The following is a 27,526-nucleotide window of genomic DNA, read 5'->3' as shown; positions in this document are numbered from 1 at the left end:
ACACACACCCATGGGCACACAGACACATTAGTGAACTCTCAAGCACACGGACACAAACACATACACACACCCTTGTGCTCTAAAAGATAACCAGTGGAGTGGTGGTGGCGCACGCCTTTATTCCCAGCACTTGGGAGGCAGCGGCAGGAGGATGTCTGTGAGTTTAAGGCCAACCTGGTCTACAAAGTGAGTCCAGGACAGCCAGGGCTACACAGAGAAAACCTGTCTCAAAAAAAGGTATGGAGAAGGGTTTAACTGTAGACATGACGGAGAGTACAGCCTCTTACAGTGAGTGAAATAAGCAGGAGTCTGAATTCCACCCCATCCTTCTCATTTCCCCTCCCTGGATGCTACACTCGAGCTCCAAAATCCTCCAGAAGCAGCCTGGCTCCAAGACCTGGCAACGGAGACCTGCGGTCTGCTTAGCGTCCCGGAAGGTTTTCGGCGTCGCGCTCGTGACGTCATAGACGGGCGCCAAGCTTCAAGAGAGTGCGGGAAGCTGCAGCTGCAGCTGAACCCTGTGACAGCCATGGAACCTACGCAGTTAGCGCGGGAACTGAGTTGCTGGGCTGCGGAAGAAATGCGGGTGCCCCAAGCGGCCCGCCCCCGGGAGTCGACGCTGCGCAGGTGAGGCCGCTCCTGCGGTAAGGACCCCTCGTCCCGGAATTAGCCTCCAGGAGTGAGAGCCCACCCTCCTCGAGGATGAGACAACCCCACCCCCACCACACACACGTACGAGGGCTCCCCACGCAGAGAGGGCTCTCTCCAAGAAAAGAATCTTGCAGTTGAAGGAGGAGCCCGGGTGGCGGTTCCCGGGACGCCGCCCAAAGCAGAATCGCCGACACGGTGTGAAACTAGGATCTGCGGAGTAAGGGGGTCCGCACAGCACCTCACCTCTGCCGTTCTCACCCTAACCAAAGGTGACACTAGATGATAGCCTATCTCCGCCGGCGAAATAAGCCCATCCACGCCGTGCTGAAGCTATAAAAGCGGGAGGTTTATTTGGGAACTGAAGTTCCTGGGCGACGAGGCTGGAGAAAGCCGCGCCCCGACTATGGCAGTCGGGCTTTTTAAGGATTGTGGGTGAAGGAAGGTGACTTGTCTGCCCCTGCTGATGGCTCCAGATGAGGGTGTTGGGACTGTCTTCAGGAATGTGGAGGCTTTTCTCGAAGGGGTCACGATTGGAGAGAGAAAGTGGGGTTTACTGGATGATGCGGGGGAGGTGTGGGCAACCACAGATGCCAAGGGGGCCCTAGGCAGTTAGCAATGGCTTTTCTATTGGAGATCAAATCTGTAGAAACGACAACCCATGCATGACCCTGTTATGGAAGAGCGTCTCTTGGCTGTAGACCTCTCACACCCACCTCTGGAAGTGACTACAGCTAACCCTCATCTAGAAGAAAGAGAACCCCATCGTGGGTTAAGAACACTCTCACACTTAGCGAGAAGGCCGCCATCTCAGTAGCACCCCCCCCCCCACCCCCAGGAGCACTAGCCTCTTTTCCCAGAAGTAGGAAATCTTGGAACTTTCCACCACCATAGGAACAGTGGGAAAGGTGGGAGGGTCTTCCTCGTGGGCCAATGGCCCAAGCTTACCTTGTACTGTATCCCTTCAGGCTGTGTCTGGGTCAGGGGGCTGACATCTGGGCCTACATTGTGCAGCATGTTCGTAGCCAAAGGTGAGCTAAGCTAGTGCAGGGGGCAGGAGTGTTGGGGAGGGGAGTGTTGGGGGAGGGGGGAGTTAGGGGCGGGGAAAGGCATGGACAAGGCCTGCAGCAATTCCTCTCCCTCCCATCTTTCCAATGCAGGAGCATCCGGACGATCCGGGGAAACCTTCTCTGGTAACTGCTTCTTAAAGTCACTGATTCCTGTCTTCCCCATCTTGTCTAGCCCTGGCCACAGCCACAGCCTCTGCCTCCTGCCTTCTGCCCTGGAAGGCCGAGCCGTCTCCTAATTCTGCTCTCATTTCTTTAGGTATGGCCATCAGGACAATCCAAAGGTGAGAAGCCGGTGCCGTAAGATTCTCTTTCAACCAAAAATGAGCAAATATTTTCCTCTAGGCCTGGCTATGTCAGGGACAGTGTGTTAGAAAACAGCCTAGATCTTCGCAGTCCAGGGGGAGCCAGGTACCCGTGGGGTAGTGTAGGGAGCAATGGTATGTGGACGGGGGGCATTGGTGCTGGACAGAGGAAGATGCTGAGCTCAGGACCCACAGTCTCAGCACTCAGGAAGAGGTGAGCCCGGGCTACAGAGTGAGACCCTGTAAAAAAATAAATGGCGAGACTGATAGAGGAGATGCAGAAAGGACAGGTTCAAGAGAGCCGCTAAGGAATACAAGGAAGAGGCCAAGACTAGGGAGGGGGACACCAGAGAGATGGCTTGACAGTTAGGAACACTTGCTGCTCTTGAATAGGACCCCAGTTCAGATCCCAGCTCCAGAGCAGGTGGCTAACCACCAACTGTGATTTCAGCTCTCGGGGACCTAACACCCTCCTCTGGCCTCCACTGCCATGTGCAGGCGTGTGGTACACTCACACACATTAAAAAAAAGACTAAGACAGAAGCTGGGTATGTTGGTACTTGCCTACTATCTCAGTACTTGGATGCTGAAGCAAGAGGGCTGTGAGTTTAAGATCAGTCTGAGCTAGCTACACAGCAAAACCCCGCCTCGATAAGATGATGAAAAGCATCTGAAAAGAGATCTAGGAGTCACCACACAGACAGAAAACTAAGAGGATGGTGAGGCAGTCCCAGGAGGAGAGAGCTGGATGGACTATTGTGCTTCTGTGTCAGACCCACGCCATTAAAAAAAAAAGAGAGAATTGTGATCTATCTCCCAGAAGATGAAGTGAGGAGCCTAGAGCCACCCAGAAGGTAGGCCCACTAGGCAAAGCCCAGATGAGTGCAAGCATCTGGCCTTCTGTCCCTGTTTCTGATCCCACCAGATCCGTCGGAAGATGGAGCTGGGAGCCACTGCAGCCCGCCTGCGGACAGAGATCCAAGAGCTAGACCAGAGCCTGGAGAAGATGGATCGAGAAACTGAGGCTCAGGGTGACTCCTGGGGCCAGTCAAACGGGCACCGAAACCCTGGGTGAGGGAGGTATTAACAGTTACTCCTGTTCCTCCCACAGACGTGGCCATGGCACAGACCCTGCAGAGCCTGAAAGACACCCAGCACCGAGCTCTTCTCCTCCAGGCCCAAGCTAGGGCTGTACGAAGACAGCAGCATGGGCTGCAGGATCCCATGCAGCGGCTGCAGAATCAGCTCAGGCGCCTGCAGGACATGCAGAGGTGGGGCTCAGCCCCCTCAGCTTAGACATTCTCTGCAGAGAACCCTCATGCTCTACCTGCTCCCTTCCTGCTTTCAGAATTCTGAGCTTCCGGCCGTAAGGGCCCATGGGGTGGGGAGTTTTATTATCTTGGGCACCTGAATTGATGGTGCCAACCGGATAGCCAGAACACTGGCTTTGGATAGACAACTGAATACAGAGAACAAGCTGATGGCCCCCTGCACGGAAGGCAGATGGGAGAAATAAATCCTTGAAGGGTCAGATCGCGAAGGGAAAGGGGTAATGTTTAGGTTGGGGGAGGAGTCCCAGAGCAAGCTTAGAGGCTGAGCACATAGTGCAGCCCAAGCCTTACTGGCCAGAGGGACAGTGCGAGGAGGCGGAAAGAGCCGGAGAGTCACTGCCATTTCTCTGAAAGAGCAGACACCGTGGCTTGGCTGCTTAGAACCACTTGAGTGGTGAAGTACTCTTTGTGCCTCTGTTTCCAAGATCTATGGAATAGCGCTAATATTCTGCCTTTCTAGTCAGTATAAGAACTAGGAGAGCCAAATCATGGACAATGCTCAGAAGATGTCTGCTAGCTGTTCTAAATGTGACCGGAAAGTGTCCCGTTGGGAAGGGTTTGGAATAGTGCCCTGACACTCCTTAGGTCTCTTGAGGGTGTCTTGTTGTGGTGGTGTATGTCCGTGTACCAGGTGAATGCCTGGTGCTCTCAGAAGCCAGAAGAGAGCCCTGGCTTCCCTGGAACTGAGGGCTGCTGTGGAGGTGCTGGGAATCCGACTCAGGTCCCCTGGAAGAGCAGCCAGTGCTTTTAACCTCCCCCCATCCATTCCTCCCATGAGGCTGTTTTCTGTCCTGGTACTCGCATTCGGCTTCAGACTTCCCGTGCGCTGAACAAGTGCTTTACTACTGAGCTACATCCTCTGTTTGGTTTCTGTTTTAGACGGGGTCTGTGTAGACCCAGCTGGCCTGAACGTGATAATGATGCGTTTGCCTCTGTCTCCCAAGTGTCGGGATTAAAGGTGTGCACTGCCACACTTGGCACGTTCCTTTTGGCCGGTTTGTTTGAAGACATCTTTACTGTCCTCCCTATGTGTGTGTCTGTGTGAGTCCATGTGCACCACATGCATGCGGGTGCCAGGGAGGAGCCGGAGGCCATCAGAGCCCTCGGAGCTGCCGTTACAGGCAGTTGAGCCAGGTCCTGTGCTAGAGCAATAGTGTTCCTAACCACTGAGCCATCTCTCCCGCCCCAACTTGCTTTCTTTAAACTTTCTGTAAAATGTGAGGCAGAGTTTCGCTGAGTTACCTAAACTGGCCTTAAATCTGCTTTGTAACCACAGCAGCTGTGACAGCTTTCCACAGTACTGGGATGACAGGCCTGTGCCAGGCCCAGCCAAATAGAATTTTCTTTGGTATTGTTTTGAGACAGAGTAGTTCAGGCTGGCTAGCCTGGAACTTACTATGTAGCCCAGTGGGGCTAGAAAGATGGGTCAGGTTAAAAGCACTGATTGCAGCAGGTCGTGGTGGCACACGCCTGTAATCCCAGCATTCAAGGAGGCAGAAGCAGGTGATCTCTGTGAGTTCTAGGCCAGCCTGGTCTACAGAGCGAGTCCAGGACAGCCAAGGCTACACAGAGAAAACCTGTCTTGAAGAAACAAAACAAAACACTGGCTGCTCTCTCAGAAGACTATGATTCAATCCCTACCCTCACATGGTCACTCATTATTAAGCCCAGGTTGACTAGGTTTTCAATGACCTCCAACCTCCTGAATGCTAGAATCCAGCGGTTTTCAGCCTGTGGACTGTGACCCCTTTGGATTTGAAAGACCCTTTCACAGGGGTCACCTAAGACCATCAGAAAACACAGATGTTCATGTTGATTCCTAACAGTAGCAAAATTACAGTTATGAAGAAGCAGCCAAAGTAATTTAATGGTTGGGGGTCACCACAACATGAGGAACTATATTAAAGGGTCTCAGCATTAAGAAGGCTGAGAACCACTGGCTAGAAGCTCAGGCATGACTTTCCGAAGTTTTAGTAGGATTGCTGACCTAGACCAGGTCAGACCAGCGGGGACAGGAATAGGGAGGCCAGTGTAGGAGATGACACTGTCCTGCTCTGAGAGCTAGCCCTGAGAGCTGGGCGGTGGGGTGGGGAGGAGCGCAAACATCTGCTCTCCCTCCGATCCCATCCCTGTTACACTCTTCCTTCCAGGAAAGCCAAAGAGGACGTGATCCTTGGACCTCTAGTGTCAGCAGCCCCAGCCATAGAGCCTGAGGTGTTGGTAAGAGCCCCCGGTCTATGCAGGAACTAGGAGGATCAGGCAGAGGCCTGGAATCCACCGACGACCCCCCCCATCCTCTTCTCACTAGCATGATGTCCGGGCAGCCTGCTCCCTCCGGGCTCAGTTCCTGCAGAAGCTTCTGAATCCTCAGGCCAAGGAAGGCAGCACGCAGTGAGTGTTCTGAGACCCCAGGGCCCCGGGAAGGGCCTGGGCTTGAAGGATGGCATGGCGTCTTCATTCCTGAGACACTGGCTTTCTGGGTTGGGTCGGTTCTGATCCCTGCCCTGTGAAAGCTCCTGGGGCGGGAAGAGGAAGACACAGGCCCACCACAGACAGTGACAGCCAGGTGATCAGGGCTGTTTGGGGAGGGGAGGCACGATGCCCTAACGTAGAAAATGAAAAGGCTGTTAGTGTTGACTGTTGAGCCATGGAATTATTATGGTGGTGGTTATTATTAACCCGCTTTCAAATCAACAAAAGACACAGCCGCCTGTTAGATTTTTAATCTCCCAGCCCCACATCCCATGCCAGTTGCCCTCGTCTTTTCTCTCCGGGCTTCCCATCCAGAACAACGCAGATACTTGACGTGCTTTCCATCTGCGCTGCTTCTCTCCAGCCGTGACTAAACTCCCAGCCATGTGGTTCTTCTTTACTCTAACCCATGACAGTTTCCCGTTGACTCTCCTCTCTCCTCTCTCCCCACCTGTAAGCCTCTGTCCTCTCAGAGTGAGAACCTTAGCTCCGCCTACCTCATGTTTGCCCTGCTCAGCTGTAGGTATATTTATTCTGCCAGTCGGGGATAATTTGGAGGCAAGGTTACACAGAGTCTTTTGCTATACGTGAGAGACTGCTTGGAGAACAGGAAGAATCTCGGTGTGGGGTAACATCTGCACCAGACCATGCCATAACATTAAAATCCAAAGGAGGCCCTTACCCAGCTTGGGGGTTGGGAGCTTATCTAGGGTGAGGGGTCTAAACAGGACATGTAACGGCCCCCAGGACAGCAAGTTCAGGCAGCCTTCCTGGTAGGCACAGATGGACTCCTTGCCCTTACCTGTACAGCGGGGCCAGTGATGGTGCCTACGTACGTGGGGAGGGGGAGTGATTTAGAGGGTAATTGGATTGGCCTGTCTTACAGCATGCTTTGTCCCCTTACCCCACATCCTCAGGAGCCCTCCTGACGACCAGTTTGGCTCTTCCTATCAGCAGTGGCTGAGCTCCGTTGAGGTGAGAGGGCAAGAGGGAGAGGGGCCTCCTCCTGCTCCACAGTGAAACTTCCAGTTGCCAACTGCTAACTGTCTGTGCATCACTCCCTGCCCCGAGGCCCGGCTTGCGGCCCTGCGCCACCACCCTGCGGCCCTGCGCCACCACCCTGCCCTGACTTGCCATGTGTCCCTCCCAGACGCTGCTGACGAAGCATCCTGCAGGCCACATCCTGGCCGCCTTGGAGTACCTGGCTGCAGAGCGGAAGACGGAGATCTGGTCCCTGTGTAGTGGGGATGGGCCCAAAGGCGAGGAGCCGTCCAGGTGTGGAGAGAATGTCCCTGTAGCCGGGAGCAGGCAGCTTGAACTGCGGATGGGGTGGAAACGAACCAGCCAGGAGCAGGGAAGGGGAAACTGACACTAACTACCCACGCTCATCCCAACAAAAAGAAGAGGCTGCTCTCTCAGCTGCTCTGTCCCCACCCCAGGCCTCGGGCCCCGGAGCCATCAAACCCCAGCCAGGCCCTGCCACCCACTGTTCATCTCATCCAGGTAACCCTCAGACACTTTCCCAGGACCCACTGAACCCCTGTCTCTGTGGACCATGGCCACACAAACCTTGTACCCCCAGGAGGGCTGGCAGGCTATAGGGACGCTGGTTACCGAGAGGAGTGAGCTGCTGAGCGAGAGACGAGTCCTGACTGGCCGCCTCCAGGACCTCATAGAGGAGGTGGAGAGACGTTCTCGGGGATCCAGTGAGAGGTAAATGGGCTCCCTCTTTCCTGGGAGGCTGGAGATACTGGCTGTTGTCTGTCTGGGGGACCCTTTCCTGGAGCTGCGTTCCTAGGCTTGGGGTTCCCCAGCCTCCCTGAAGCTCTCATCTCCCCCGTGTGGCTGCCAGTCTCTTCGCTGTCTCTCACTGCCTCCCTCCCCCACCGCAGGAAAGTACTGCTGCTGGGCCTTAGGTGCAGTGGGCTGTGGGCGGAGCTCAAGGCTCTTCAAGCCCAGAGCCAGGAACTGGAGAATGCAGCCGGGCACCGGCAGCTCTTGCTGCGGGAGCTGCAGGCCAAGCGGCAGCGGATCCTGAAGTGGCGTCGGCTGGTGGTGAGATGCTGGGCCTGGGGGGTGCCAGAGTGGGGGGTGCTACCTAGAGATCCAAAACTGGGCCTTCAGGGCGTGAGAGATGGCTTGAGAGAACATTAAGATTGCTTTGCTGCACTGGCTGCTGGTGGCGCACACCTGAATCCCAGCACTTTGGAGGTGGATCTCCGAGTTCAAGGCCAGCCTGGTAGAGTGAGTTCCATGACAGCCAGGGCTGCACAGAGAAACCCTGTCTCAAGAAATAAAAGAGTGCTGGCTGTCCTTCCAGAGAACTTGGGTTTAATTCCCAGCACCTACATGGCAGCCCACAACTGGGACTTCAATTCCAGAAGATCTGATGCCTTCTTTCAGCCTCTGGTTAACTTGTAGACATACGGTACCTGACAGCCATACAGGCAAAACACTCATATGCATAAAGTAAAATAAATCTTTAAAACAGTTAAGAGGTAGGGAGGGGAGGAATGAACAAAGGACCCAGGCCTCTACGTGGAGCGGGGACCCGGGGTAAGACTCCCAGGAAGAAGCGGGCGCTGTACCCTGTACCAAGGGATGGACTGCCAGGGGCAGTGGGAGAGACAGGAAGCTAGGCTGTCAGTGGCTTCCTGATTCCCCAGGAGGAGACCCAGGAACAGATCCGCCTGCTCATCAAGGGAAACTCAGCCAGCAAGACCAGCCTGAGCCGGGGCCCAGAGGAGGTAAGATGGGCACTGGGCAAGGTTTGTGGGCCCGGGCCACCCCACCCACCCTCTGCATCCCGCAGGTGCTGGCTCTGCTTCAGCGGAAGCTCATTCCCACCTTCGAGGCTGTAGCACCACAGAGCCAGGAACTGCTCTGCTGCTTGAAGGAAGAAGCCCAGCAGCTGCCCCACATCCCGCTGGACCCCCTGCTGCGGCGCCATGCCGAAGGGTGAGACTGGTCCAGCCCCATCTTCCCTCCTAAAACCCATTCAAATAGCTCCAACTCGAGGTTCAGTGAGAGGCGAGCCCCACCCAGAAAATAAAGGTGATCAAGAGGACATCTGACACCCACCGCGGTCCTCCACACTCACAAGTGGCCCAGGGTCCCCAGGCTGCCAACCCTCACCCCGTATCATCAGCCCCAGTGTGGTCTCCCAGTCCTTAGGCCCTGTGCCCCCGGAGCTTCTGGAAATCAAACTGCCTAGTATTCTGTTGCTTCCCCCAGGCTGGAGCTGCTACCCAGGATTCTACCATCCATCCATCAGCTGGACCCCAACACCCCAAGGGGCCCCAGCCTCATCTCTCTGAGTCACACGCTCGGGCTGCCCGTAGGGAAAGTGAGTGGCCACGCCCTGTGACTTGTCTGCCCATCCCAGTCCCAACCCTAAGAATCCTAAGAATAAGGTGACCCTGTCCCTCTCCTATCCCCAGGCACCCGAACTACTACTTCCAAAGGCTGCCTCTCTCCGCCAAGACCTTCTGTTTCTCCAGGACCAGCAGGGTCTCTTAGAAGGAAATCTCGTCCGTATGAAGACCAGTTTGCCTCTGGAACCATCTACCCAGGGTACGTTGGCCCTGTCTGCCTTCCAGACGCAGCATTGATTCCTCTGGATTGGACCACGGGCTTCCTGAAATGCTATAACCCCCACTACCGTAGTGTGCTGGAAACTTGCTTGTGTTTGCTCCAGCTGCAGAGCAAGCTCTTGCTGTGTGCCCTGCTGTTCTCCCCAGTGACAGAGCAGGGAGCGCAGGTGCGCACGGCTCAGTGGCCTGGTCACGAGGTAGAATGGAGGTTGGTGGCTGGTTCGATTTTGGGTTTTTTTGGTGTGTCTCTCACTGGGTGTGTAGCCTAGACTGGCTTCAAACTTGAAAGCCTCTGCCTACCAAGGCCCACAGCACTGCCGCCAGCAAGAGCCTGGCTACCAACCTAGACAGTCAGGTGTGGGTCTACCTCTAAGGCTGTACAACCGTTTGCCAAGTTTCCTTTCAGTGCGCATGTGTGTCCCACCCACAGCATGTTTGTGGAGGTAGAGGACAGCATGTTGGAGTCTGTCCTCTCCTTCCCACCATGGGGTCCCAGGGATCAAACTCACGTCATCGGGCTTGACAGCTAACACCCACCTTTCTCTGCTGAGCCACCTGGATAGTCCAGGGTTGTTTTGTGATGATTGTTGCTTTTTTGTTTTGTTTTTTCGAGACAGAGTTTCTCTGTGTAGCCCTGGCTGTCCTAGACTCACTCTGTAGATCAGGCTGGCCTCTAACTCACAGAGAGCCACCTGCCTCTGCCTCCCGAGTGCTGGGATTACAGGTGTGCACCACTCTTCTGGGCTGTGATGGTTATTTTCTTGAGACAAGGTTTGGCTAAGTAGCTTAAGCTGGTCTCAGACATGTGATCTGCTCCCTCAGCTTCCCAAATGCTGGCTCTTAATGTATGTATCTGTAACAACTCCTGGATTCCTCTATTCTAGAGAGTGATTTTGTTCCCTCTCTTCCTGGCTTCTTCCCCTCTCTAAAAAATCCCTAACTCCATGTCAGCTCACCAGCAAGCCCTCAGAGTCCCAAATCTGGGGATCTATATCTGTCCCCACCATACCAACCTATGATTCAGCAAATTCCCAGAGAGAGCAGGCCTAGATAAAGAGCATTTCGTCACGGTGGAGCTCATTGACCGTGGCGCTCTGAGTTAGGCTTCGGTGGAGTTCTGTTCTCGTACATGGCGAGTAGGCCTGTGCAGCATCCTGGGGTTGCTAGGAGAAACAAGGATGTTTCCCAAAGCGAGCTAAAGCTGGAATTCGGGGAGTAGCGTGCCCGCCTGGCATGCTGCAGCCCTGGCCTTCATAAGCACGGCTGCATAAACCCAGGCCAGGCGGTTGGGAATAGTGCCACACACTTTGAGTACTGGAGAGGCGAGGCAGGCGTAAATGTGCGATCAGTGTGGGCTACATGGTGAGTTCTGAGCCAGCCAGGCCTGCATGGTGAGGACCTGTCCAAAAAGAGAGGAGGTGGCTGGAGAGATGGCTCCATGCTCAAGAGCACTTGTTCTTGCAGAGGACCTGGCTCAGTCCTCAGCACCCACATGGCAGCTCCCAACCGTCTGTACCTCCAGTTCCAGGAGACCAGCTGCTGTCTTTCAGCTTCTTCGGGCACCAGGCACACATGTACCGCACATACATATGCGAAGGCAAAAACACTCACACAGTAAATGGACCTAAAGTACATAGACAAGTGCACACACAAATGCAGGCACACACCTGCAGTTCCAGTACTTGGGAAGTCAAAGCAGGAGGGTCAGGATTGAGGCTGGCCTGTACTACGTTAGACCTTTCCTCAAAAGAAAAAAGTAGGGGCCAGGTGTGGTGGCACATACCTTAAATGCCAGTACTTGGGAGTTGGAGGCAGAAGGGTCTCTACAAGTTAGAGGACAGCCTGGTCTATACATGGAGTTCCAGGACAGCCAGAGCTACATAGAGACCTTGTTTAAAAAAAAAAAAAAAAAAAAAGAGAGAGAGAGAGAGAGAGAGAAAAGAGGTATGCTGTCTCCTGTAGGCTATAGAGTTGGGGAACAGGAAGCAAGCACATAGTGCAAACTGTCAAACTGAGGAGCCCGGACTCTGCTGGGGGTGGGGGCACTGGAGAGCCAGGGGGACCAGACTTCTGAGCAGGAGAGGAAGAAAGTCAGGCTGAAAGTTCGGGGGGCTTCTGGCTCACATGGAGGGTGGCCAGAATGGAAGACTAAGGCCTGGGGCCTGGGAAAGAAGCCATAGAGAGGGAAGGGAGAAGCCGAGTTGTGTGTCAGAGGCTGGTGGGCCGGAGGGGAGAAGATGGAGAAGTCCAGGCTGTGGCCTTGAAGGTGGGGACCCCAGAGCTGCCTCCACTTGTAACCTCCAGAGCTGCTGCAGCTGCTGGCGTCCCAGGAAAAGGAACAGGAAGAGGACATGGGGCAGGCCCTGAAGAAGCTGATGAACCTGATGAAGGAGGCTCTGAAGCACATCCCTGAGCTCCAGGCGATTGTTGAGGACTGGTAAGGACGGGCATTTGAGTATGGGGGAGTTGACTGTACTTCATTACGTGACCTGCCACGATGGATGGGAGGTTTCCTCACACACCATGCCTTTCCCCAGGTGGGAGCAGCCAGGCCAAGCCACCGTCTCTGAGGAGCTCCGTCAGGGCCTGTCCCTGCCCCAGTGGCAGCTGCGCTGGGCCCAGGCCACGAGAGCGCTGCAGCAGCCATACAAATGAAGAGGAGGCTAGCAGAAGAGTCAAGAAATGCAATTTAGCCTGGTGCTGTGCATCTATTGTCTCTACTAAGGAGGCTGAGGGAAGAGGACTGCTGTTGATTTCTAAGCCAGCCTGGGCTACACAGCTGGTTCCAAGACAGTCTAGGCTACATTGTGAGATCCTATATCAAAAATAGTATTTAACCCCCCAAGCCTCACCTCCCTCATAAAATACTTGAAAGCAAGCATCACTCAGTTTTATCAGTTTTGTCTTGGCACAGACCTACATTTTCTCCCCTGATGCTATCCTGTGGCTCCTCCCAGTTCTCGCCCTGCCATTCCCACTAAAGCCAAGAGAAGGAACAAAGTGGTACTGTGGCCCATACACCTTCAGGCAGCTGCTTCACTCTCCTCCTCAGCAGATTAAATACAGGATCGCAGCGCCTGCCTTCAGGGATCTAGTGACCTAAGAGGAGGCAGCCAGCTGGCAAGTTGGATGGCTGTATGGTCCAGTGGAGCCTAGCTGGAGACTGTGAGGGGGGAGATTTTCAGGGCAGAGGTTTGCTGTAAGGGTGATAGAAAGCTCGGTGCCCTGCCAGGATGGAGAGCCCTGTGTAAGGGCAGGTCAAGAGAATATGGCCTCTTCCAGGGCTCTGCTTTAATACAGTCTGACTGTAGCCCAGGCTAGCCTGCAACTCATGAGCCTCCTGCCCCCACCACCCCACCTCAGTGTTTATATTACGTAAGGTTCCCTTCTTTCCTAAATGCTGCGACCAAAAAAATGGGTGAAAGCAACATAAGAGGGCTCATTTCGGCTCACACTTCGAGGACAGTGGGTCCTGGCAGGGACGGTAGCTGCGTGGTGCTGGTAGCTTAGAGAGTGCTTGTTCCTATCCTGATGGATCTGGAGACCGAATGTTGAGTAGAAACCAGAGATGAATAATGTTCAAGGCTCACTGCCAAGCAGCTCACTTCTAGCCAGACCCCACATCCCAGAGGTTCACTGACCTCGCAGAACAGTGCCATCACTGGGAGACCAAATGTTCAAGCATGAACCTGCGTGGGCCATTTCAGATATTTTTATGTTTAAACCTGAGACATTAGTAGTTTATCCTAGGAAAGTTATCTGACATTGTCTGACTTTACACATCCCAATAACACCTATTCAGCTTTGGGGGTCCAGTAAGATGGCTCATTGGGTAAGGGCCCAGGCCGCCAAAACTGATGACCAATCCCTGGGACCTACCTACATGGTGGGAGGAGAGGATCAGCTCCTGCCAGTTGTCCCCTGACCACCACGTGTGCTATGGTATGCACAAGGACACACAATCAAGTTTTTCATAAGAGACTCTGTAAATACCCTACAGTATTGCATTTAAGTTAGAAATACTAAAAGCAACTTAATGTTCCCAAATAATTCGTTGTAAGTAAGGTGACAACATAGTTACATGAACAATCTTAGTGCCCACACTGTGGTCTCAAGGTGTCATTTCTGACTGACCCCATCACTCTGGAGGTGGTTTGCAGGAGATGCAGGGTTCAATGTGGGTTACACAGTGAGACTCCACCATCCCCCCTTTAGAACGTAACATAACTCTATTTCTGTAAGACTGCACCAGGCTTTTTTACATGATGGGGCAAGATCTTGGCATCACCAAGGGCAGCCTACCATCATGTGCTTCTGAAGGGTACAACCAGATACAATGGGGTACAGTACAACAGCATCATGAGGTACACTGGCCTCCACACCATGAGGCTAGGTTCCACACCTGTGGATTTTATCTGTAATCCCAGCACTCAAGAGAGTTGAGCTCAGCCATGTTTTACTTTTTTTGGACAAGGTCTTAACAGTGGTGCAGACTTGCACTGAACTATCAAGTAGCCCAGGCTTGTAAAATGGCAGTAACCGGCTCTCAACTCCCTGCCAGTCCTCCTCTCAGTTTCCAGCCCAGCCCCTTCCAACGTTTCTCCCAATCGTTCCTCCCTCAGTTCCCCACAGCCTGCCTAAACAGCCCCAACACCAGCAGTTTTCCCAACACCAGCAGCTCCAAACTGTCACAGCTGTTCTAGCCTATCTGCTCTCTACTTCTGGCTTAGCTGTCTCCTAACAGTATCTCTGCTCCAACTGCCTTCTCTTCTCACTCTGCTAGACCCCCTCCACCTGCCGGTTTCAGCCCAGCCAATTATTTTTTAAATACAAATTTACTTATTTATACAGTGTTCTGCGTGCATGTACACCTGCCAGAAAAAGGGCCCCAGATATCACTATGGATGGTTGTGAGCCACCATGTGGTTGCATGGGAGTTAAACTCAGGACCTCTGGAAGAACAGCCAATGCTCTTAACCTCTGAGACATCTCTCCAGCCCTAGCTGAGTTCTTAAAAGGCCAGATGACTAGCAACCGGAGATCCTTTAATCACACTGTGCAGGATGGCCCTGAATTCACTGTACTCTGCCAGGCCCTGTCTCCTAACTCAATCACAGGTCTCCGCTAACATACCTGGTTGTACTTCACAGGTTTGTTTGTTTGGTTTTTTTTTTGTATATTTTTTTCTGAAACATATTTTCACACCAACATAATCTACTTGGTTATTGGGTAGCCTTCATCTTTAAAGAATTCTTTAAAAACTCCTCAGCTGGGTGTGATGACATATGCTTTTAATCCTAGCACTCAGGAGGCAGAGGCAGATGGATCTCTGAGTTTGTGGCCAATCTGGTCTACAGAGTGAGTCCAGGACAGCCAGGGCTACACAGAAACCCTGTCTCGAAAAACAAAACAAAACAAACAACAAAAATCCATTAAAAAAAATCCTTTTAGCTGGACTTGGTCTTGGGAAGAATAAATCCATGGCAAGAAATGTTTTTCCCTGTTTGTTTGCATGATTGTTTTGGGGATTTTTTTGTTTTGTGTGAAGTAGGACAAACAGGGTAAAGGGTAATTTGCCAAGGTCAAAAGGTCATTGTGCCTCTGCCCTAGTTTTTGTTGAGGTTATTGTCTTGGGACAGCGTCCTGTATTCTTGGCCCGTGGATGCTAACCTTGACCCTCTAGTCATTGGCCTCTTCTTCCTAAGTGCTGGGATGGTGAAAGTGCCACCATGCCTGTGGCTTCTTTGTGTGTGTTTTGGGTTTCTGTTGTTGTTGTTATTGTTTTAGATTTAAATTTTTTTATTTTTGTGTCTGAGTGTTTTGCCTTCATTAGGTGTGTGTACCGAGCAGATGCCTGGTGCCTGTCCAGGTCAAAAGAAGACATTGGATCCCATGGGACTGGAGTACAATAGTTGTGAGCCACCATTTCAGTGCTGGAATCAAAACAACAAGTGCTCTTAACCACTGAGCCATCTTTCCAGCCTTTCCTGTGCCTTAAATGCTCATTTAAATAACTGATTTTTAAAACGATTTCTCTCTATCCTGTGTGTTTGGCCTGCTTGTATGTCCTTGCATCAGGTGTGTGCAGTTCCCTCAGAGGCCAGGAGAGGGCACCAGATCCCTAGAAATGGAGCTGCAGACTGTTGTGAGCTGCCATGTGGACGCTGGGAATTGAATCCTAGTCCTCTGCAAGAGCAGCCAGTGCTCTTTACTGCTGAGCCCTCACTCCAGCCCTTAATTTAAACATAAATAAATAAAAACTGATGCTGAGTGTGGTGACCCGGGCTTTGCCAGCCCTGAGGAGGCACAGGCCAGTCTGGTCCCAGGACAGCCAGAGTGATGGAGAGAAGTCCTGTCTTAACAAAATGACCCCCACCCCAAAACAAACCAAAAACGAAACCTTTAACGGTAAACCCAGTGACTGAGAAGTCCCGAGAGGCCGATGGCCAGGGAAGTCAGTGTGCGGGACCCGGGGGAGGCCAGCGCGGGAAGGCGCGGTTCTGTACCGGTCCCCACCGCCGCGGAACAGCAGAGGTGCTATTACTTTTTGTAGCCTGCTGCAGACGTGACAAGGCGTGGTGCTGGCATGTGGTCGGTGTCTGACGGGGTGGTGTTGCTTCTGTAAGCTGATCCAGTCCCCTGTGGGAGCAGAACTTACCCTGTCAACCTCCGCCCCGGCTAAGCGTACTGCCTGGGCGGTGTTTACAAACTTCCGGAAGGCCTCCGAACTTCCGTACCTCCCCAAGGTTCCGGCTTCCACAGGGGAGGCGGGTCAAAGTGACGTTGTTCCGCTCTCACTCGCTCCTCTTCCTCCAGGAGGGCGTGACCGACGGGGGAGAGGCTCTTCCGGGCCTCGTCCTCCCCGCACTCTGATTGGCTTGTCCGCCTCCAGGGGGCGTGGCCAGGTCTCGTCGGCCACTGTTCTTCAGCCTGCGACGTCACGCGACGCACCCGTCGCGGGAGTCTGACGTCATCGGCCGGCTCCCGTCCTGAAGAGCCTGGGGCTCGGCCGTAGAACCCGCGGCGGTGGCTGAGAGTAGCGGCGAAGGCAAAGGCATCCGCGATGGCCGGGGCAGGACCGTCGCCGGGACTCCCGGTGGCGGGAGGGCCCGTGGTCCCGGGGCCTGGTGTCGGCATCCCGGGCAAAAGCGGAGAGGAACGCTTGAAAGAAATGGAGGCGGAGATGGCCCTGTAAGGCCCTGAGAAGGAGAGATCAAAGCGATTTCCGGGCATACCCACTCAACCCTGGAGCCTCCCGGTCTTCAGAGGCCTGAGAGACGGCTCCCTAAGGGGCCGTGGGACTCGAGGGACGCGGGCCATGGAGCCAGGCGCGGGGGGGCGTTGGCTGGGATGAAGGTGCTGTCGCGATGTGCCCAGTGCCCCAGCCTTGGTGAGAGGTCCTGACCTACGGTGTCTGTCCCGCTCTTCCAGGTTTGAGCAAGAAGTACTGGGAGCTCCGGTGACCGGAATCCCATCTGCGGTGCCCACGGTAGAGGCCATGCAAGTCCCAGCAGCCCCTGTGATCCGCCCAATTATAGCCACCAACACATACCAACAGGTAAGGCGAGAGCTACAGCTTTTGAGTCGTGAGAACACAATGCTTTGATCCCAAAAAGGGTTTATCTATGGGAAGCGATTGTCGTTTTGACTGGCATAGCAAATAACTCATGGTACCAGGAACTCGGGATGCAAGACAGAGTATATTTAATCCATCGGAAGCGTCCGTCCTGTTCGGTAGAACTTTTTCCGAAGTGGTAGAATGTTCCATATAAGCATCTCTTTGAAGTTTGTACTCACAGATTTGGGGTGTGCGTCAGTGGTGCAACATTTAGCCCGGGCAGAACCTTATTTTCTATGCCCACCACCGCAACAACAATCAAAATAATAGTAAAATATATATTTCTGTTAAGTCATTTCTAGGTCTCATTGATAATATTCCAGGTGCTTAACAGTCAGCTGTATATGATTAGTGGAAAGAAAAGAGGGAGGAGATATTTAAATGGAGACCAGCAGAAGAAACTTGTTAATTCTTTTCACACCTATTAGGCGGGCTGGGATGCAGCTCAGTGGGAGATCCTTGCCTAGCTTACCAAAGCCATAGGTTCAGTGCCTTGCATTGAAACAAAAAGAGGATCAAAAGCAGGTCTTTTTTTCCCTCGAGACAAAGTTTCTCTGTGTAGGCTTAAATGTTCTGGAACTCACTCTGTAGACCAGGCTGGCCTGGAACTCACAGAGATCCTCCTATCTCTGCCTCCCCTAGTGCTGGGATTACTGGCATGTGCCACTGTACCTGTCGATAAAAAGCGGCTCTTGAGGACCTTCTCTGCACTAGGCACTGTTCTAAGCAGTGAGCATATAGGAGAAAACAACACAAAAAAGTTAGTGTGGCCACCTTGGCATGACAGAATGGGAAGGAGGGCAAAGTTTCACTAGCAGTCAGGCAGGGCCTTTCTGTTTCAGTGTTAGTAAATGAGATATGAGCTGATAAAACCATGCAGGTATGTGGAGTAATAGTATCCCCGGCTAAGAGCTGCAAAGACCCTGACACAAAGTTTGTAATTGTCATCTTGTTCAAGCAGCAGCAGAGAGGTCAGTGGCTAGACAGGAGTGAATGCTTGGGAGCATGGAGATTCAGATGGTGGTGGAAGCTAGATGGTTCAGGGTCCTGTGGTCTGCTGTAAAAGTCTTAGCTTTTACGTCAGAAAGGAGGAACCACTAGAGAATCTAAGGAGAGTGGTAATGGTGCAACTTGTAGATTAAGGAGTTGGTTTCAAGGAGATGGAGGAAGAGGCTGATCTAGGTAAGGTGGACATTATTAGAGATAATGTGGGCTCTGCCCTGAACATGCCCACTCTCAGAAATGAATCAGGGACCTCTTTAGTCCTCAGGTGGGAGATAGCACTAGAGGGAAGCTGAGTCAGAGAAGTTGATCCTGGGAGATGACAATAATAGCTTTACTTGGTATATTGTAGCAGAGCCTGACTGGTCACCAGCCCCATAAATCACAGGGTAAAATAGTCTTAACCTGCTAGGGCGAGCCAGCTGGAACCGGTGAGCATCTCTGAACCAGCTCTCGTCCCCAATAGGTCCAGCAGACCCTGGAGGCCCGGGCAGCTGCTGCAGCCACGGTAGTTCCTCCCATGGTGGGAGGCCCTCCTTTTGTAGGCCCAGGTAAGTCACGAAGCAAGGGGCCCTGGATTGGGCAGGGTGGGAAGAAAGGATGGCCAGAGCTTGCCTCCCACAGTCCTCATCTGTCCTCCCCACAGTTGGCTTTGGCCCTGCTGATCGTGGTCACCTGGACAGTCCTGAGGCTCGAGAGGCCATGTTCCTGAGGCGAGCAGGTAGGTTGGGGAGCAGGGCCTCACATTTGGCCAAACATGCTTGTGTTGGTTTAGGAACTCTGGTTCTTTGCCTGAATCTGCTTTAGAGCCCTCTCTTCCTCCTGACGCGGCCTTTGTGCAGTACTTCCCTGACCATGTACTTCCTGATTGTCCCAAGTCACTCTCTTCCCAGTCTGGTCCTCTCCGGTCTAGCCATTTCCTGTCACTTCTCATTGAGAACCTCGACAGCGTCTCCCCAGCTTTTAGCACATTCTAGCAAACTCTTTGAGTTTGCTTACTATGCTTATCTTTTGCTTCCTCTGACAAGCTTTGTGAAGGGCAGAACTATTTTTACTTTATTTTATTTTATTTTATTTTTTTTGAGACAGGGTTTCTCTGTGTAGCCTTGGCTGTACAGGACTCTCTTCGCAGACCAGGCTGGCCTCAAACTCAGAGATCTGCTTGCTCTGTCTTGTCTCCCAAGTGCTGGGGTTAAGGGCATCTACCAACATGCCTAACTCCAAGGACAGAACTCTTGATTTTTTTTTAAGAGTTTTTCTTTTTCTTTTTTAAGATTTATTTATTAAATACCTTATTTAATAATAAGGTATTCTGTCTGCATGTACACCTTCATGCCAGAAAAGGGCACCAGATCTCACTAAAGATGGTTGAGAGCCACCATGTGGTTGTGGGAATTGAACTCGGAACCTCTGGAAAAGCAGACAGTGCTCTTAACCTCTGAGTGATCTCTCCAGCCCCCAGAACTTTATTTATTTGGTTGGTTGGTTGGTTTTTTTGAGGCAGGCTCGGTGTAGCCTTGGCTATCCTGGACACACTTTATAGACCAGGCTGTCCTCAAACTCACAGAGATCCGCCTGACTCCGCCTCCCACAATGCTATTACAGGTATGTGCCACCAGGATTACGGGCATGGTATGGAGGCAGAGGCAGATGGATCTCTGTGCGTTTGAGGGCAGCCTGGCCTACAAAGTGAGTCCAGACCAGCCAGGGCTCTGTTACACAGAGAAACCCTGTCTCAAAAAAAAAAAAGGGACATAGAAACACTGAGGGGAGACAGAGTGTCTAGACCAGCACTGGGTGACTCACTCGTAGTCAGGACTGTTTGTAATCTGGTTCCCTGCAGAGGCAGATCCGCAGCACAGTCAGTGTTGCAAGCATGGCTGGGGTGTCAGAGCAAGTCAAGGAACCATCCTTCTTTCTGCTTGTCATTCGCTTTAACCTTGAAGCCTTCTTGTCCGCCAGCCACTTCCTACACTAAGTCTCTTATTCATCAGGTGCACACACAAACTCACACACACAATATACTGCTGGATTTATGACATTACTTGTGAGAATGTGTGGTGAGATGTGTTCTTGGTTGGATGTAAAATTTTGTTGTGTTTTATTAATGCTTTTATGCTTTTGTTGTGTTGCGGATGGATGAAGCCCTGGCCTCGAACGTGTTCCACACTAAGCTACAGCCACACCTTGGCTTTTAGAAATAAGACCTTGCTCTGCAGCCAAGGCTGGCACCAAACATAAATCCTTGTGTCACTGACTCCTGAGCACCACAGTTAGGGGCGTGTCTCTGTCCCTGTTTGTCTTTCTTATCTGATGATGTCTGAATATTAACGTTTCTTCTTTAGTAAGTTATCAAAGTAAGAGGCTGACTCAGTTGCCCTGCCCAGCTCCCAGCTCCCTACCCTACTGTGCCCTCAGAAAGATACCATGGAAGGCTATTTTGATGCCTCCCAGTCTTTCTCCTGGGCCTCCCCAAACCCTGTGTGTTCTCTGCAGTATCCTCACCTATACTGGAGGGGAAAGGTTTTCCTTATAAATGCTCTCCCTGGTGGAGATAGTTCTCCTCACCTTTTGCTTGACTAGTTTCATTATCCGGAGGTCCTAAGTCAAGGGTCCCTTTCTCCAGGAGACGTCTTGTCCCTCTGGCTGGGTGAGAGTGCTCTGGCCCCCGACAGCTCCCGAGGCTGCCCCTCTCTGGCAATGCGTGGATTGCCTCCTCTCCTGGAGCAAGCGCTCCCTCGGACTCTGTGGTCTACTGGCTTCCCCACACTGCTCATACCAGTCTTGGGCCCACAGGAAAGCCTCTCAGTCACTTTGCCAGGCGAAGCAATGGCAAGACCACCTCATCTCGCAGAAGGCTCCTCAGCCTCCTCTCCAGGATTTCTTGGGTGCTCAGAGTACCTGTACACCTTACCCCAAGTGTCCCTTCCCCATGACACCCCCATCTCTCTCTCCCACAGCTGTGGCCCCTCAGAGGGCCCCTATCCTGCGTCCAGCCTTCGTCCCCCACGTGCTACAGAGAGCAGGTGAGGGGCCAGGGTCATAATCCCTGCCAAGCAATTTCCTGTAAGCCCTGGGACTCCCCAACTAACACCCTGACAGATTCTGCTCTCTCTTCTGCAGCTGGCGGCCCCAGACCTATGGCCCTGAGGCCTCCACACCAAGCCCTCGTTGGACCCCCTCTGCCTGGGCCTCCTGGACCACCCATGATGCTGCCCCCAATGGCTCGGGCCCCTGGACCACCCCTGGGTTCTATGGCTGCTCTGAGACCTCCCCTGGTAAGTGGGAATTGACTGCTGTGATTAAAGGTCCAGTGGGTGGGAGGCCCCAGTCCTGACATCTCAGTCTCTCTGTCCCTACTTTGTTTCAGTGTCTTTGTACCCCTATTGTTTATTTCTTTGTATGACAAAAGTCTTTGTTTTCTCTGCTCTTTGGAGGCAGAATGTGCTTGTACCTCAGGCTAGCCTGGACCTTGCTGGTCCCAAGTGGTGAGGCATGTGATGAGGCAGCTTTCTCCCATGTGGAAAAGTGTAAAGCAGAACATGGGTTGTGCATTTTTTCCACGTGTTTGTCTTTTCCTTTGATTATCCCCTGTGTTCCTGCATGCATTCACCTACATCTGTCTCCTTTGTTGCCTGCGTTTCTCTGTGTGCAGCTGATCAGATTTCTTTGCCCCCTGTTCCCTGTTCCCAGACCCTTGCTTTGTACACAATGGGGGCAGTAAGATGCGAGCTTGTGAGCTGCCCACCTGTCACATACCCTCCTCTTGTCCACAGGAAGAGCCAGCGGCTCCTCGAGAGCTGGGCCTAGGCCTTGGTTTAGGCCTGAAGGAGAAGGAAGAAGCAGTAGTGGCTGCTGCAGCGGGGCTGGAGGAAGCTAGTGCAGCAGTGGCTGTGGGAGCAGGGGGAGCCCCAGCTGGCCCTGCGGTCATTGGTCCCAGCCTCCCACTGGCCCTAGCCATGCCACTGCCAGAGCCTGAGCCTCTGCCCCTCCCTCTGGAGGTGGTGCGTGGCCTGCTGCCTCCACTGCGAATTCCTGAGCTCCTGTCTCTGCGTCCACGACCCCGGCCCCCTCGGCCTGAGCCTCCTCCTGGCCTCATGGCCCTAGAGGTAAGCAAGGAACATGCAGAGAGGAGACAGAAAGGGCTGGGAGAAAGCAGAAGCCCATGAGCTTGCACACACAGGAACACAGTCCTCTGGCCAGAGAGTGGTGGGGTGAAGCCACGGGGAGGCACCCTCTCCTATTCCACATCTGGAGCAGATCTAGCACTTGATTGGGAGTTGCCAGGGCTGGAGGCAGTGCCAAGTGTAAGAATTCCAACAGCCATCACTGCCCTACAGGTCCCAGAACCGCTGGGGGAAGACAAGAAGAAAGGCAAGCCAGAGAAATTGAAACGCTGCATTCGCACAGCGGCGGGCAGCAGTTGGGAGGACCCCAGCCTGCTGGAGTGGGATGCCGGTGAGTGGCCAGTGAGAGCTTCAACATCGCACCTCCAAGGACAGGCTGCGCCGAGCTCTCGGGGCCAGCAGGGGAAGGGAAGCAGGGTGACTGTATGCACAGTGTCTGGTGGCAGGACTCCCTCAGCACGGGTGGAAGGTGGAGGGCAGAGTTGGTCTCTGGGGCTTTGGTGATCTCTCCGTGTAGCCTAGGCTGGCCTTAACTTTCAGTCCTTGTTGTTCAGTCTCCTGAGTGATGGAATGACAGGTGTGACCCACTGTGCCCAGCTTGTTACCGAGGGCTTTCAGGCCTTTGCCCATGGGGCACCAAGGCTGCTGGAGGTCAAAAAGATGGTGCTGCAGCGTCGTGTGAAGATGGTGGCGCACACGGTGGCGGTGACTAGCTGACCTGTGACCTGTGGCCTGTGACCTACAGTTAACATTGTCTTTATTCGCCGTATCTCTGCGTGCTCACACATGCACACAGTGTGCGCTACGGATGGACCCCAGGGCCATGCATATCCTAAGCTTCCACAGAGCCCTGCCTTCACAGAGCAGTGCCCCTCCATCCTCATTTGAAACAAGAAGTGAAGTAATTATTTTGGTTGTTTTGTGAGGCAGGCCTCAGATAGCCCAGATTGGCCTCATACTTACTAGATAGCCAAAAAGGGTGTTGGATTTCTGACTCACCTGCCTCTACACCTGAGGCTGGTGTGCGCCCCCACTCTTCAGTTTATGTACGGCTGGCTGGAACCCATGTGTGAAGTCAGCTCTACCAACTACTCGGCATCCCTAGGTCTCCTTTGTTTTTCAATATCTCAGTATTCACTCCTAAGACAGACACTCTTTCATGCCATGATACTATCAGAACAGCTAAGAAAATAATAGTAATTCATTTATTTTGCTGTTGAGACGCCCTTTCCTGTGTAGCCAAGGCCAGTCTTGAGCTTAGAGTCCTTTTTAAAAAAAATTACTTTATTTACAATTGTGTTTTGCCTCCGTGTGTGTCTGTGCAAGGGTGTCAAACCCCTTGGAACTGGAGTTTCAGACAGTTGTGACTTGCCATATGGGTGCTGGGCTTTGAACCTGGGTCGTTTGGAAGAGCAGCCAGTGCTTTTAACCTCTGGACCACTCTGCAGCCTGCTCACCATCCTCTTGTGTCAGCCTCCTAAATGCTAGAATTACATACAGGTGTGCTTTGCTACACCCAGCTTCTGCTGGAGCAGGGAATGGTGGTGCGCACCTTCAGTCCCAGCACTCCGGAGGCAGAGGCAGGCAAGTCTCTGTGAGTTCGAGGCCAGCCCAGTCTATGAAGTGGGTCTGGGACAGCCAGAACTCTGTTAAACAAAGAAACCCTGTCTCAATTTAAAAAAAAAAAAAGGCTGGCCTATGGACCTGGGCACGGAGCTCAGTGGTGGAGCACTTGCCTGGCATGTGTGAGCCCCTGAGTTCCATCTCCCAACTCTGCAGAAAAACGTTAAACAAGCTGACGGTGGAGAGATGCCTCAGTGGTTAGAGGGTGCTCACAGTGCTGCAGAGGGTCCGAGTTGAGCCTGGGTGAAGCCACCCCAACTGCTTGGAACTGCAGCTCCAGGGGGTCTGACCCTTCCAGACTCCAGGGACAGCGCCGCCCACAGGTGCACTGCCCACCCACAGACACATGCACACACTTAAGAGGTAAAATCTGAGCCAGACCTCAGGGCCTGCCTCAGAGATCAAGAGCACTGGCTGCTCCTCCAAAGGTCCTGAGTTCAATTCCCAGCAACCACATGGCGGCTCGCAACCATCTCTAGTGAGATCTGGTGCCCTTTTCAGGTGCATAGGCATACATGCAGGCAAAACACTGTATAAACAATAAATATTTTTTTAGAAGTCTTTAAAAAGAAAAAGAAAAATCTTAGGCCAGGTATGGTGCTGCACTCCACAGGCAAGCAGATCTCTTGGGAGTTCAAGGCCACCCTAGTCTATCTACATAGCAGGTTCCAGGCCGGTTAGGGCTACGTAGCCAGGTGTGTTTGAGGTTGAGGCCAGCCTGGTTTATATCCAGCTTCCAGACTGATCAGGGATACACAGTGAGACCCTGTCTCAAAAACAGTAAAACAGAAGGAGCAGCAGCAGTAGCTAGCCAAGGCCTGAACCCAGAAGGGAGTGGTCATCCCAGCCACCACACCGCACCCTGCCCAAGTTGTGGACGGAGAGCCGGGCGGGCAGGGGCCGGTCTGCGTGCCTCTGCCAGCTTGAGCTCCCCTGTAGACCTTGCCCAGGTTGTCAGCCTCAGCCCTCAAAGGTGTGCTAGCTGGCCTGGCACCGTGGCACACGCTTTCATCCCAGCACTCGGGAGGCAGAAGCAGGTGGATCTCTGTGTGTTCAAGACCAGCCAGGGCTATATTGTAAGACCTTTCTCTCCACCCTCCAAAAAACGTTTTAGCTGAGGGCTCAGCTTGTGGATACTTGGCTTCAGGATACACCTCTGCAACCATTTTATAACAAGTTTCTTTTTTTTTAAGTCAATGCCCCTGCTAGAAAAATCTCTCCAGGTTGTCAGACTATTTCCTCCTGGGATAGCTTGACTCTCAAACAGTATCTTTAATCACCATGGAAACCATGAGGCAGCTTCAGCCATAGCTGAGAACAGAGCAGACTGCCTTTCACCCCAGCCCCCGCTGCTTCCTTTCCTGGAAGTCTTGCTGTGGCCTGGCGCAGTTCACTTGATCACTCAGGCCTCATGCCCCTATTTCTAAGGAGGAAGACAGCAAGTTAAGAGCATACCCAGTAGAGGTGCAGGCCCTGAAGAGAAGCCCAACAGTGGTGATACAAGTCCCCTTGGAGAGGGGCAGGCAGTGTGTTCCCATGTCCCCGTGGGATTAAAGCAGACTCCCAGAGGTGGCCGGCTGAGGAAGAGTGAGGTGGAGTGCAGCAGGCCGGTGACTGGCAGGCCTCGAAGGACCAAGGACAGAGAAGAACTGAGAGTTGGGGCTTCCTTGTAGAAATAAGTGGCCTCCATAGGTGAGGAGTGCTGCGCTGTTGGGGTCAAAGCTGTAGGCTCTGGCTGGGTGTGATGGTTCACACCTGTCATCAGTACTTGGAAGGTTGATGCAGGAAGATCAAGTCAGGCTTGCCTGGGTTACTACATAGGAAGAACCTTTAGGGGGCTGGAGAGATGGCTCAAAGATTAAGAGCACTGGCTACTCCTCCAGAGGTCCTGAGTTCAATTCCCAGCAACCACAGAGTGGCTCACAACCATCTACAGTGAGATCTCATGCCGCCTTCTGGCGTGCAGCAGAACACTATACATAATAGTTTTTTAAAAAAGAAGAACCTGCTTGGAAAGAAAACCAGGAAGATTCTAGTACATGGGTATTGGCCGTTAGTACTGGGGGCCGAGCGGGGACGCTGAACTCTTGTCTCTCCTAACCCAGATGACTTCCGGATCTTCTGTGGGGACCTGGGCAACGAGGTGAACGATGACATCTTGGCACGCGCCTTCAGCCGTTTCCCGTCCTTCCTTAAGGCTAAGGTGATCCGAGACAAGCGAACAGGCAAAACCAAGGGCTACGGCTTCGTGAGCTTCAAGGACCCCAGCGACTATGTGCGTGCCATGCGTGAGATGAACGGTGAGCGAGGCCCCTCCTGGGGGCAGCGGGTGTGGGGGCTGCTGGCTGAGCCTGACCGGAACCCTCCATCCCACAGGGAAGTACGTGGGCTCCCGCCCCATCAAGCTTCGAAAAAGCATGTGGAAGGACCGGAACCTGGATGTGGTCCGAAAGAAGCAGAAGGAAAAGAAAAAGTTGGGCCTCAGATAGGATCTGTGGCCAGGCACCCGCCCACACCCGGCCGGGCGCTTGCTCCTTCCGTCTGTGGGAACCCAGCAGACCACTCACCTGCCCCAAACCAGTTTCAATAAATTTGCCTTCGTTTCCATCCCTGACTGAATTTAGAAACTTGGCCAACAGGGCCTGGCGCACCCGACCTGAGAACATTCCGCAATGTAGTGTGTGTCCGTTACTTCTTCTGGTTTTAGTGGGGGGTTTAATGCATTTATTTTGTGTGTGAGAGCGTGTGTATGCACGTTCGTGCACGCTAGCACTCTCCTACCATGTGGGTTCCAGGGATCAAACTGGTGCTCAGACTTGGTAGCGAGCATCTTTACCTCCTGAGTCGTTGCACCAGCTCCCTCTGAGATGATCCCGTATGTCCCTGGCTGGCCTCAAACCTCCATATGGTTCACAACTGTACTCCAAGCGCTTGGGAGCGGAGGCAGGAGGATCAAGCATTTGAGGCCAGCTTGGATGACACAGCACGAACTTACTTTAAAAAGAGATCCGAAGCCAGGCAGTGTCACACTTGTAATCCCAGAGGCAGGTGGATCTCTGGGTTCGAGGCCAGCATGATCTACAAAGCGAGTCCAGGACACAGAAAACATCTTGAAAAAACAAAAAGGGTGTGTGTGGGGGGGACCCAGGGATTTGGAGATAGCTCAGCGGTTGACGGTACTGACTGCCCTTCTAAAGGATCTGGGTTCAAGTCCCAGTGTCCACCTGTCAGCTCACAAAGATCTGACACCTTCAACAGACAGGCATATGCCAGTGCACATAAAAGGAAAATAGTTTTTTAAAAGACTCATCTCTAGGGTTACATATGTGTGCTACCATACCACGTGTGGGGGTCTGGGAATTGAATTCAGGACTTTGTATACTAGAATACTAGATGGGCACCCTACCACCAGAGCCCCAGTTTTAACCCCTCGCCTCCTAAACTCTGAAGTGCACGGTGAGCAAAGCCCATTCCATCTGAGGGGAAGGGCTGGGCGAGGTGTATGATCTGTGCTTCTGACTCAAGCCTGCACTCTTGGCACCGAGGTGGGGTGTTGGGCCTTATCTAGGCCCTGCCCTTCTAGAGCGCACAGCCACCACAGGTAGGCTTCCATCTCTCCCTGGGCAATGCTGGGGTTGTCGTGATTCCAGCAGCTCTGACAGCCTGGAGTGGCTAGGCCATAGACCAGGAAGCCCAGGGGCTGACCTTAGGATAGAAACATCCTGAGTGACAGACTCTCT

General features: G+C 53.0%; 2 protein-coding genes across 3 annotated transcripts; both read left to right on the top strand.

The window, feature by feature from the left end:
* Positions 1-452: 452 nt before the first annotated feature.
* Haus5 (HAUS augmin like complex subunit 5) lies at positions 453-12,297 on the top strand. Its single transcript, XM_021641364.2, has 19 exons — positions 453-627; positions 1,617-1,679; positions 1,809-1,841; positions 1,975-1,999; positions 2,946-3,051; positions 3,132-3,291; positions 5,502-5,571; positions 5,660-5,742; positions 6,741-6,798; positions 6,974-7,098; positions 7,263-7,326; positions 7,406-7,536; positions 7,716-7,878; positions 8,490-8,570; positions 8,636-8,781; positions 9,058-9,169; positions 9,264-9,396; positions 11,721-11,853; positions 11,954-12,297. The coding sequence occupies exons 1-19, from the start codon at positions 530-532 to the stop codon at positions 12,069-12,071; spliced, it is 1,902 nt and encodes a 633-aa protein (XP_021497039.1). The 5' UTR covers positions 453-529; the 3' UTR covers positions 12,072-12,297.
* A 4,016-nt stretch (positions 12,298-16,313) lies between these two features.
* Positions 16,314-26,393, top strand: Rbm42 (RNA binding motif protein 42). 2 transcript variants are annotated; one of them, XM_021641346.1, is made up of 10 exons: positions 16,314-16,607; positions 16,848-16,974; positions 18,503-18,587; positions 18,683-18,757; positions 20,997-21,062; positions 21,139-21,314; positions 21,813-22,145; positions 22,377-22,494; positions 25,892-26,086; positions 26,163-26,393. In XM_021641346.1, exons 1-10 carry the CDS (start codon positions 16,480-16,482, stop codon positions 26,273-26,275), a joined length of 1,416 nt encoding a protein of 471 aa, XP_021497021.1. In that variant the 5' UTR covers positions 16,314-16,479; the 3' UTR covers positions 26,276-26,393. The 2 variants fall into 2 exon arrangements, with proteins under 2 accessions (XP_021497021.1, XP_021497030.1); XM_021641355.2 differs by lacking the exon at positions 20,997-21,062 and having other exon boundaries at positions 16,372-16,607; positions 21,160-21,314.
* The last annotated feature ends 1,133 nt before the right edge of the window (positions 26,394-27,526 follow it).

This window comes from Meriones unguiculatus, chromosome 14 (assembly GCF_030254825.1).
Source record: "Meriones unguiculatus strain TT.TT164.6M chromosome 14, Bangor_MerUng_6.1, whole genome shotgun sequence".
Taxonomy (NCBI): domain Eukaryota; kingdom Metazoa; phylum Chordata; class Mammalia; order Rodentia; family Muridae; genus Meriones; species Meriones unguiculatus.
This window is presented reverse-complemented; position numbering and strand designations above follow the sequence as displayed.

Coding starts and splice junctions, on each gene's coding strand:
- Haus5 (XM_021641364.2), top strand. CDS start 530: ATGGAACCTACGCAGTTAGCGCGGGAACTGAGTTGCTGGGCTGCGGAA. Junction 5,572..5,659: donor CCATAGAGCCTGAGGTGTTG/GTAAGAGCCCCC, acceptor TCTTCTCACTAG/CATGATGTCCGGGCAGCCTG. Junction 11,854..11,953: donor CAGGCGATTGTTGAGGACTG/GTAAGGACGGGC, acceptor GCCTTTCCCCAG/GTGGGAGCAGCCAGGCCAAG.
- Rbm42 (XM_021641346.1), top strand. CDS start 16,480: ATGGCCGGGGCAGGACCGTCGCCGGGACTCCCGGTGGCGGGAGGGCCC. Junction 18,588..18,682: donor CCCTCCTTTTGTAGGCCCAG/GTAAGTCACGAA, acceptor TCCTCCCCACAG/TTGGCTTTGGCCCTGCTGAT. Junction 18,758..20,996: donor CATGTTCCTGAGGCGAGCAG/GTAGGTTGGGGA, acceptor TCTCTCCCACAG/CTGTGGCCCCTCAGAGGGCC.